The sequence below is a fragment of the Scyliorhinus canicula genome, chromosome 3 (assembly GCF_902713615.1).
Source record: "Scyliorhinus canicula chromosome 3, sScyCan1.1, whole genome shotgun sequence".
In the NCBI taxonomy this organism is placed as follows: domain Eukaryota; kingdom Metazoa; phylum Chordata; class Chondrichthyes; order Carcharhiniformes; family Scyliorhinidae; genus Scyliorhinus; species Scyliorhinus canicula.
The window spans coordinates 106,437,211-106,448,797 of NC_052148.1; the positions used below are offsets into that span (position 1 = coordinate 106,437,211).

Below are 11,587 nucleotides of genomic sequence, written 5' to 3' on the forward strand. Positions count from 1 at the left end.
AGTCAGGCCGCGCTGGTTTGACGCCAGTCAGCCATGCTCCGCCCCCTCTGAAATGGCATCATCGCATCATGCGCTGCGCGCCATTGCAATGGCGTTGGCGCGTCATCGGCAGGCTCTCCTGCAATGCTCCGCCCCCGATGGGACGAGTTCAGGATCGCAGGGGACAAGTGTCAGCAGTCTGGAATCCGGCGTGGTGGCTGTGGAATGTGTCCAGCGCCGTCGCACTCAGCTGGGATCTATGCTGCTGGCCAGGGGGGGCTTCTGCAAGGGCTGTGGGGAACCGGTGGGGGGTGGCCAGCGGGTGGCCTGTGGGGTTGCGGGTCGGATCCGCGCACGGCCGGCGCCATATTGTACGGCGTGACGGCTGTAGGTCATCACCGTGCGCATGTGCAGCCAGGGTCCCTGCCATTCTCCAGGCGGTATTCGGCATGGGGGCCGGGCGTGTCACCCTGTGCCACTGTTAGCCCCTCACCAGTACCGGAATCGGTGAGGGTTTGGCAGCCATTGTAAAACACACACAAATTCTCCGTTCAAGCCGGCACTTAGGTGCTGAAATGGAGAATCCAGCCCCTTAGCTGCGATCAACTCACCACATTGCTCCCGACAGGGAGCGCGGCGCATCTGGTAGATCCCCATAGTAGCTTCCCAACAGCTACAAAGCCTCACTGGATCTACCCAAGTCTTGTGAGGCAGCAAAACCCGAATCCCGCCTACAATGAGCGGGACCAGGCCGTATCATAGAATTTACAGTGCAGAAGGAGGCCATTCGGCCCATCGAGTCTGCACTGGCTCCTGGAAAGAGCACCCCACCCAAGGTTAACACCTCCACCCTATCCCCATAACCCAGTAACCCCACCCAACACTAAGGGCAATTTTGGACACGAAGGGAAATTTATCATGGCCAATCCACCTACCCTGCACATCTTTGGACTGTGGGAGGAAACCGGAGCACCCGGAGGAAACCCACGCACACACAGGGAGGATGTGCGGACTCCGCACAGACAGTGACCCAAGCCGGAATTGAACCTGGGACCCTGGAGCTGTGAAGCGATTGTGCTATCCACAATGCTACCGTGCTGCCCAATTATGTGCTTAAGTAGGTTTTAAACTTACTTCAGCGTACTTATCCGGGATCAACCAGCCTTCCCAGGGAGAGTTCAACCGAGCGCCATTCAGTACTGGTCCACACAGACGTGGACGAGGCAGAGTGGCACACAAGAGGATCTCCCAAGCCATCGGAGAGTCCAGGGTTGTCAGGGATAGGGCAGGGTGGCCTCCTGGCCTTCCCCTGAAACGTGGGCACATTGGCACTGCCTGGCTGGCACCTTGGCACTGAAAACCTGGCACTGTCAAGAATCCCGTGTGATATTGCCAACCTGTCAGAAGCACTGCCAATATGGCAGGGTGGCAGTGCAAGGGTCAGGGAAGAGGGGGGCATTGCCTATTAAGTAGAATGGGGGGGTGTATGGAGGGTGGGGGAAGGCAAGGCAGGTAAAAAGGGGTAGGGCCTCTGGGAGGTTGGGAGGGGGTAACTGGTGGAGGTCCTGGAAGGGGGAGGGGGCTGTAAGGGGTGTGGGGGTCCTGAAAAAGGGGGCCCCCAGTGACCACATAGTAAGGGATCCTCACTTGGGTATGTGTGGCATAGTACCCATAAGTGTAGGGGGTGACATTGCCCATGGGTGGGTTGTGGGAGACCCACAAGCTCACTTAGAGATCAGGGCAACCTTTCAGAATGGCGGCCAGATCTCTGAGTTCAGCTCCCAGTGATGAAAATAATTCTAAATGTTGGCTAAAACGTTTAGAAATTCCCCTGGTCCCACAAAAGTGACTAAGTAACAGTAGATAGCGGTGGGAAACTCGCTGGAAGAGCTGAATGGAAACTTCCTGAAAAACCTGCCACAAATGACACATAACAACCTTTGCGTTAGATCGCTCTTCTTAAGTTCCAATCTGGAGCCAACTGCTCTCAATTGCTGTTAACGATGGTTGCTCTGAGGCCCACCAGAGGATCGCCACTGAATCCCTGGAGACAGATGAGTGAAGGTGAGATGGGGGTCATGAGGAGGACCCATGTCAGAGTAGGGTCAGAGGCAAGAGCAGGGATGTGCCTTTCAGTGGCACCCCCCCCCCCCCCCCCCCCTTCACATGCCGGGTACCAGGTTTCTAGGTGACCTTTGGGAAGCACAGAGACCATGGAGTGCTCTGCAAGTCCCATTTACATAGAACATACAGTGCAGAAGGAGGCCATTCGGCCCATCGAGTCTGCACCGACCCACTTAAACCCCCACTTTCACCCTACCCCCGTAACCCAACAACCCTTCTCAACCTTTTTGGACACTAAGGGCAATTTAGCATGGCCAATCTACCTAACCTGCACGTATTTGGACTGTGGGAGGAAACCGAAGCACCCGGAGGAAACCCACGCAGACACTGGGAGAACGTGCAAACTCCGCACAGACAGTGACCCAGCGGGGAATTGAACCTGAGAGATGAAGCCACAGTGCTATCACTTGTGCTACCGTGCTGCCCATTTAGTCCCTTAGCCATCACATTCCTGTGGGCTCAGGGATATTTGATTTCAAGCACCTCATTAATTAACTTAATTGGCACCTTACTGCCAATGGGGAAATTCCTGTGTGGGGTACTTCCCATCCCCAATTTATTTAGGGAATGATTTCCCGACACTGGGAATCTGGCATGGGTACTCCAACCTGATTATCCATGCTTCCCATGCTATCATACCCAGTCCCCCGAGCTGCATTGAATTCCACACATTGTAACTCACAGCGTAGTGCCTTAATTTGACAAATTTAAATGTTTTTAAAATTTTAATATGTATTTTATTCATTCGATTTCATAACTGCATAATATTTACACAGGTTACCAAACACCGATATGCCTTCCTGCTTCAGAGGAGAATACCCCAGTCGGAAAAATATGTTGGACAACAGGTTGGGGGGAAACAGAGTTTGGTGAGTTACAATGACGCTATCATTTGATGCAACTGTGCCAAAATAATGTAAAAGCATTATTTTACATAAATGAACCACATATGGTCACTACTGTTCTGGTGTCAGAAACACAGCTTCCAAGTGTTGAATATATTGTGGTACAGAGATCAAGCAACTTCCCAAGTGAGTGACTTTCCCAGAAATTAAAATCTGAGCTGGACAATTGAAAATGAAATGAAAAGGTGGGGGTGGGGGGTAGAGGTAGGGGTGGGGGGGGGTGGGGGTGGGGGGTAGGGGTTGGGGGGTGGGGGTTGGGGGGGTTTGTGAAGAGAGAGAGTGAAATCACTTACTTTGAGTGCCGGGGGTAGGGGTGGGTGGGGGTTGAGGGGGGTGTGGTGGGGGTGGTGGGGGTTGGGGGGGGGGTGGTGTGGGGGTGGGGGGGGTTTGTGGAGAGAGAGAGTGAAATCACTTACTTTGAGTGCTGGAGGTAGGGGTGGTGGGGGGGGGGGGGGTTGGGGTTGGGGGGGATGTTGGGGGTGGGGGGGGTTAGGGGGTGGTGGTGGGGGGGTTAGGGAGGTGGTGGTGGGGGGGTGGGGGTAGGGGTGGGGGGGGTGGTTGGGGTGGGGGTGGGGTGGGGGTGGGGGGTGGGGGCGCTATTTATATCATGTTTCGCCGTGCGGCGTTGATGATGTCGCCCGACGTCAACCGACGCGCCACTTCCACAGCGGGTGAAACCGACGCATACAGCGTCACTCCGCTGCTGGCCCTTTCGGGACGGGAGATTTCGGGCTGATAAGCGGGCCCCGACGCCTGAGTCACCAGCGCCGTTTTTGCCCGCCGGTCAAGGGCGTCACGATGGACTTCGGTGAATTTCGCCCAGAGAGAGAGATGGGATAGCAGTCAGTTTGACTGATTGGCTGGTGGTCAATGAATCGGCCCTGTAACAGGTGTTGATGGGATCCTATCCCAGTGGAATGATTTTCAGAGTCACAAGGAGCTCAGTTTGACTCTGGAAATGTTCTGAGTGCTCTAAATCTGACAAAATTGCTGCAGAGAACCTGAATGAATGAATCTGCAGGGAAACCATTACAGGCTGCAAACAAAGACCAGGACTTGCTCTCTCTCTCCAGAAAGGCTGTGAGTGCTATATTTCTGAATCTATAGAGACCTGCAGTAACATTCAATTAGATTTACTGCAGGCTCTGCAGTAAATCCTCAAACTGAAAGCAAAGTTTGAAAAAGAATTGATGCAAAAAACAACCATCTGAAACAAAGATTTTGTTTTCTTTTTCTTTATCGTTTTTACCCCTTTACTCCCCTCTGTGTGTGTGTGTGTGTGTAGATGGTGGGAAGGGGGGGGGGGGGCAAGTTAAAGTAAAGAATTAGAAATTAGATCATAGTTAACCAGTTATAAGTGTCAGAAACTTCTCCAAAGGCCCAGTACACTTCAAAGGGCTTCAAATCCCTCAACAGCCTTTGAACTACAAATCTTCCTTGAAATTATACACAGCAATACATTGCATTAGCCAGTGATTGATAGCTTTATTACTCCAGAGACAGGTGCTTTGTGGAGTGTTGATCTGTTTTTCCCTTCATGCTTGAATGCATCTCCATTACCCGATGCTAATCACAATGTTTACAATCATGTTTGCTATGATTGACAGTTCCTCACCACATCAAAAGCAGTTAAGTTCTTTCACTTCTTTGTTCTCACAACGGAAAGCACTTAGCAGCATTTGATGCGGTGAAGAGCTGTTAATCACAGCTAGAGTGTTTATAAGCATTGTTTATAAACACAGATTTGCACCCTCCCGCTGACGCAGGGCCGTAGTGGTTGGGGACCGGAGCATCAGAACGGGCGCTGATCCCGATTTTTAGCTGATGCTCTATTTTCCGTTGGATCGGGAAACCTGCTAGAGGTATCATGTATCCATCCCAAGATGTTTCCCCTGTCTGGTGTGTCTAAAACCAAGGGACATAATCTCAGGAGGAGACGCAGGCTGGCCATTGAAGACTGAAATGAGGAAGAATTTCTTCAGTCAGAGTGTGGTGAATTTTTGGAAACCTATACCCTCGAGGGCTGTGGAAGCTCAATCACAGACAGTCAAGACAGAAATCATCAGACTTCTGGAGACTAATGACATCAGGGATATGGAGACAGAGTGGAAAAATGGTATTGAGGTAGATAATCAGCTGTGACCTAATTGAATGTTAGAGCAGACCCGATGGGCCAGATGGCCTACTCCTGTTCTTGTATCTCTTCTGCACTGTGTCGCTGGTTGATTTACACTTTAATAATACATTCACATGCCACTTCTAACAAGCCAATTTAGTCATATGTATATCAAATGGTATTAGACTGGGAGGAACATAAAATGGTAAGAGACGTACGTTGAGTTGTAAATGAGGAAGAGCATGAAAATTATTGTACTAAACCTCGAGGAGTTTTTTTGTTTATTATGGAAGAAGTCTTGTACGTTCTGATTCTTTTACATTGCCTGACCCAAGACTCCTGAAACAGGTACGCTACTCCAAGCTCTCCACTGGCAAACACTCACTAAGAGAGTAGAGGAAGTGCTACAATGTCACTCTGAAAGCCTCCCTAAGTAAATGCAACAACCCCATTGGCACATGAGAATTATTTGCCTTGGCACAGACAAACCTGGAAAGAAGCCTCTGTAAAAATGACAATCACCTCAAAAATTACAGTGTGGAGCATGCGGAGACCAAACGTAAACGCAAGCGGAAACGCGCAGTATCCAGAGCGTACCTCCACCTCACAAAACACCACCTCCCAAACCTGTGGCAGAGTCTGTAGATCCAGGATTGGACTATTCAGCCACTGCAGAACCCTACCTCCCCGGAGTGGAAGCAAATCACCCTCAGCCCTGAGGGACTGCCCAAAAATTCAGTGAATGGGAAGATTTGGAGTGAGCTTGCTAATGCCACGCCAATGTATTAAAATGAGGTTCTCGGCTCCCGTGGCGTGACGCCATTAGTGAGGTGTGGGGATGCGGGGTTCTGCGAAAATCGCAAATCCCAATCACATCGGAAAGAATCATGTTTTTTGATGCTCTCCGGATTTTGAGTCCATGCCGGAATTCTCACCGACGACTAGTGTGGGCTTAAAATCACCCCCAAAATTGGTGAAAAGATTGTAAACATGTAAAGTAATGCATTAACATAAAATAAATCAATTTTTGATTTGACATAAGCAGGCATGAATATACTTCTCTATTATGCACTTTAATAATCTGTTGTGAACATTTCAGGTCAAATATCTCAGATTCTTTTAAAAGCACCTGTTCCTGTACTGAGCCACGAGACATGTCAATCATATTATTCAGAAAATAATTTAACAGAACATATGATGTGTGCTGGTTATGAAGAAGGCAAAATAGACACGTGTAAGGTAAAGCAAATGTCTGTTCCCATGATATACGGTACTCATTATGGCAGTGAAATCCTTAGCCATTTCAATGATATTCCACTAGAACCAGAAGGGTTAGGAATTGGACCAGAACAGGGATATGTCAAGCCCTGGTTTGGTGCTACAATGTTTTGATGACTTTGTGCGTGCCGAGTCTCTGCCGGTCCTTTGCAAAACTATTAGTGTAAGAGGGGAAGGTGCCTATCATGAGTTGAGGCGCTGAACTCTTGCACCTAAAAACTTCACTAGGCACCCCCTCCCCCCACCAAATAGTGGAAGTAAACTCCTCGTGGGGAGTCTAAGCTGGGATTGTGCTTTGGAACTCCAGAGAAAGAAAGAATAATGTATAAAGATTGGCACAATGAACCTAAATGCTAACTGGGAATAACAAAGAAAATCCAATACTGAATGACTGAAATATTCAACACTTCCTCCGTATCAATTTTGAACCCTTCTAGGAACCGCGTTTCCTCTCCATGGCCTGGTAGCATCTATCTCCTTGGTAAAGACTGACACAAAGTGTTCATTTAATACCACAGCCGTGCTCCCTGCCTCCATATGTAAATTCTCTTCTTGGAGAAATCCCCTAATCAGTCCTACTCCTCCTTTTACCACCCTCCTGCTGTTTATATGCCAGTAGAAGACTTCAGGATTCCCCTTTATGATGGACGCCAGTCTTTATTCCTTATCCCTCTTTCCATCTCGAATGTGCTTTTTCACTTCTCCTCTGAACCTTCCGTCTCCTTTTTGATTCTCAACTGTATTTTCGACCTGACACCAGTCATAAGCATACATTTCCTTCCTTATTTTAATTCCTACGTCATTTTAATCTAGGGAGCTTTTTGTTTGTTCTACCTTTCCCTTTTGAGGGAATATACCTTGACTGCACCTGGACCATTTCATTTTTGATGGTAGCTCTAGTTTTTCATGCGAGACCTTTGTTCCAGTCTAACTGGCCCAGCTCCCTTCTTGCCCCATATGCTGATCTAATCAGAACTGTTGGTTCTGTTGAGGTTAACATGGGTGGAGACTATCAGACATGAACAAGGTGGCATGTAAGCAACCAAAATTAATTTAGCGGTCATGCAAAACACAACAGGTCATACTTTTAAAAAGTCTGCGTGCTTTGTTTTGGAGCTTTTTGTGTAATCTCGGAAAGAACACCTTAATTTGTCGCTCGTCAAGATATAACTCAACTCCATTATTGATAACATAACTGATTATTTGATCAGACTCTAAGTGAGGAACAATGGCAGCTTTCAATCCATTTAAATTACTGGACAGTAGGGGCAAGTAGTTTTCCTGAACTGCTCTCACTTTGAGTTGCACTCTTTGTTGGGAACAGTAGATCAGTGCTATTGTTGCACAAGTGGAATGCAAACTAAGGAAAAGTTCACTTTACGTTTTGGATAATCTAGTAGACACACGGGACATAATTGATCAATAGTAAACTGGGAGGTATGAATAATAATAATCTAATATATATTTTATGCAGGGAGATTCAGGAGGTCCTTTAGCCTGTGAGCAGAATGGTGATTGGTATTTGATTGGAATTACCAGCTGGGGCAAAGGCTGCGCTTTGAAAGGGAAACCTGGAATTTATACTCGTGTAGCAAAGTTTCAAACTTGGATACAAAATAAGATTTCAAATGGTAAGAGTCACTTTTTACAATCTGCATGCTTTCATCTTTTAATTATTATTTTTGTGCCTTATTTTTCACTTTGTTGAGAAGCACTCTAAAAAATTGTAAATATGTGTGATGAGACTAAGCATCTTGCTGCAAATCGAAATAAGAAGCTAACTGGAATTATAATTGAAAACCAAGTTCTGCAAGGAATGGCTTGTGGCATACCACTGCTTCATGATTCAGACTGCCTGACGCTTACTTTGTTTCTCTCTCCACAGATGCTGCCTGACCTTTGGAGTATTTCCAGCATTTTCTGATTTTATTACTGATTTTGTGTCTGAAAGTTGAAAATCTGAATTACACCAACAGTCTGGATCACTATGCTTAGCATTTCTGATCTCTGTGGAAATCAAATGCTTACTTATTTCTTAATTCCATCACTGTTCCAGAATATTAAAGATAAATTAAAGTGTTTGCTAATTTGTGAATGTTATGTCTTTGTACACAATGTTTGAAATTATGCATTCTATTAAATATACTCCATAGCTGCTTTGAGACAAAGTAGTGCTATAATTACTCTTCACATCAGACTTTATACACTTCTTGACACATGCTGCAGCTGAAGCACTATTTTTTTAAGGGTCACACTACCAAAGGATGAACATTGATGAGGATGGTAATTTGTACAGTCTTAACTCATTCACCCAGGAAACACAGTAGTGTTACCTATTCACTTCATATACTTGTACCTTTGGCTATCTTAGGGTTTCTCTTTACTGATCTACATGGATGACCATCCAAGTGTTAATTACTCTAAGAATTTATTCCTATCCTCAGGCAAAAATGGTCCTTTCACCAGTATAACTATGGTCCTTTATTCTGATACTTTGCTTTAGCTTGAAACATTGTCCTAAGTAGTTTGTATATTCTATATGTTGTTCTCTCAGTCACCTTTTAAGGCTAATGATTGCCCAATTTCTTCAGTCTTCTATCAAAATCATCTTTTAGTGACAGGGAAGAGCCTAATAGATATTTGGAGCTGGCTTCTCCGATTCTCAGGCTGCGTCCTGACGTCGGCATGGGAACGGTGGCCTTTTACGACCGAACATTCGTCGAAAAACGACCACCGATCCTCCGTTTGGCTGGGTGCTAGCATGCAGGCAGTACAGAGCACCTGGCCCTAGCTGCGATATGGCCGGAGAATTGCCAGGTCCATGGCCGCACATGCACACGGCGGCGGCCTGCAGAAGCTGCGCCATGCAACATGGCGCCGGCCACACGTGGACCCGGCCTGCCAAGTAGTGTCCCCCCTATGGCCAACTCTCAACCCCTGGACCACCCCCCAACAGTGCCCCCAGCCCCTGCCAAAGTCCCACCTGCCCGCGGAACCGCCCTCCCCCGACTGGCGGTGCTGGACTGATTCCACTTTTGAGGGGGCGAAGCATTGCAAAAGCGGCGCTGCCCCCGATTTTGGTGCGAACTTTGATTCTCCGGCCGATCACTGAAAGCGATTTTGGCGTCGGCGGCTGGAGAATCCTGCCCTTGATGTCTTTTCTCCATGGATTAAATGGTCCCACTATGAAAAGGGAGATGGGAAGGATGCTATAGAATCTGAAATAAGCAAGTCCAGTTAGTGGAAACCTTGTAACCCAAATGGGAAGATTACATTAACAGGTTGTACAGCCATCTCCAGCCTGATAGCCAATAGACAATGTGTCTAATTGGTGGAACGAACGTTTAGCAGCAGGAGCCCACAATCAATGATCCTTAGGAACAGTCCTTGGCACTAGGAAAGGGACATCCACTCTCGACAGCAATCAGGAGTGCTGGGCATAGGAGGAAGAGCAGGAAGGTTGAAGATTCAAGCTCTGGAGGCTAAAGGTTTCCTTGAGGGGTCTGACGAGCACTTTTGTTACTCGTCACCCAAAGGATATGCAAAATGAATGCAATAACAAAAGAGATGAGATCAGTAATAGATCGTGTGGCCCATTGGGTATGCTCTGCTCTTCATTATGATCATGGTTGCTCTTGGGGTTCAACTGCACTTTTGTTCCTGTTCCCTATATCCTTTGATTCCCTGAGACACCAATCTGAATATCCCAGCCATAAATGTATTCAAAGATGGAGGAATCATAACCCGATGGGGCAGAGAATTATAAAGATTCACAACCCTTTGAGTGAATAAATTTCTCTTAATCCGTTGATCTTCCAATATGGCGCTGGAGCAAGGCGACTTCTTGCAAGCTGTGCCCAGCATACCCGCTAATTCTATCTTTTACTCTCGTCCGATGCTTCTAGAACTTAATTCTAACTCTTTTAAACTCTCTATTAAGTTGATCTTTTCTCTACACCTTGCTATAACTGTAACATTATATTCTGCAGTCTCTCCTTCCTTCCCCATGTACGGTATGCATTATTTGTACAGCATGCAAGAAACAATACTTTTCACTGTATACTAATACATGTGAAAATAATAAATCAAATCAAATAAATGATTGACCACTTATCCTGAGAAACCATCTTCTAGATTTCCCCAGCCATTGAAATCAACCTCCCAGTGTCCACTTACACTGACCACAATGAGGTTAGTATGTTAATTAGACCCCAGTCTATCTTTTGCAGGAACCTCATCACTCGTCTGATTTCTACACTTTAAAATGATAGGATTTGGAACGGCCTTGCCTGATTGTATTGTTGCAGGCAAAAGCATTCCCATTCCGCATTGACCATCTCTTACTTGTGATAGGCATATATATAAGATCTAGATGCATAGCAATCGCTTTCTTGGTGCTATGGCTGCCTATTCATCTACAAAATGGCATCTGTGGCATGTGTGCATGGGCAATTCTTTTGCTGGTCACACCATTTGCTAATGATGTTGATGCACGCATCCCTTATTCCTTAAATGGGACAAGTGGAAACTCAGAATATTGGACAGAATACAAGTAATAGCAAGGACGACTAAAATATTAATAAGGAGGGAAAGATTAGCAACGCCCCAACCATTAAGTGGCCCTTCATACCCCACCCCCCCTCACCTTTCATACTCGCCTTCAACCTCCTTTTCATGGGCATGACCCACCTTTGGCTCAGACTATTGGCAGTGCCACCCAGACATCCTGGCACTGCCAACCGGGCACCTTGGCAGTGCCAGGTTGACACTACCAAGGTTTCAGGTTGGCACTGCCAAGGTGCCAGGTTGTCAGTGCCCGGGTGCCATAGGGAGATCCAGCGGGTCACCCTGCCCTTTCCCTGAGCACCCAGGTGTCTCCAATGGCCTGAGAAACCCCCAGGTGCCATTACACCTGGTCCATGCTTGTGTGGATCAGTACTAAGGGTGCCTGGCTGAGGCCTCGATGGGGAGGCCTTTATTTCCTAAGCATGGGGAGTATCCAACGCATTATTGGCTCATTCAAATACGTATATCTGAACCTCGCCCTCAATGGGGGTGAGATCCAGATTGCGACATCGAGCCAGGCTCGGATGTATCTTGCCAGACATCTTAAGCGTTGTGAATCTCCCGAGAGGCCTCTCGCGAGATTCAACAGCCTCATTGCGTCACCAAGTTAGGTGCGACG

General features: G+C 47.1%; 1 protein-coding gene across 1 annotated transcript in view; it reads left to right on the top strand.

The window, feature by feature from the left end:
- Positions 1 to 8,570, top strand: part of LOC119963633 — a 185,195-nt gene extending 176,625 nt beyond the window's left edge. Inside the window, 4 exon segments of the mRNA XM_038792963.1 lie at positions 2,880 to 2,972; positions 6,224 to 6,363; positions 7,877 to 8,033; positions 8,288 to 8,570. Of these exon segments, the coding sequence (XP_038648891.1) occupies positions 2,880 to 2,972; positions 6,224 to 6,363; positions 7,877 to 8,033; positions 8,288 to 8,298 (401 nt within the window). The 3' untranslated portion in view covers positions 8,299 to 8,570.
- Positions 8,571 to 11,587: the final 3,017 nt, after the last annotated feature.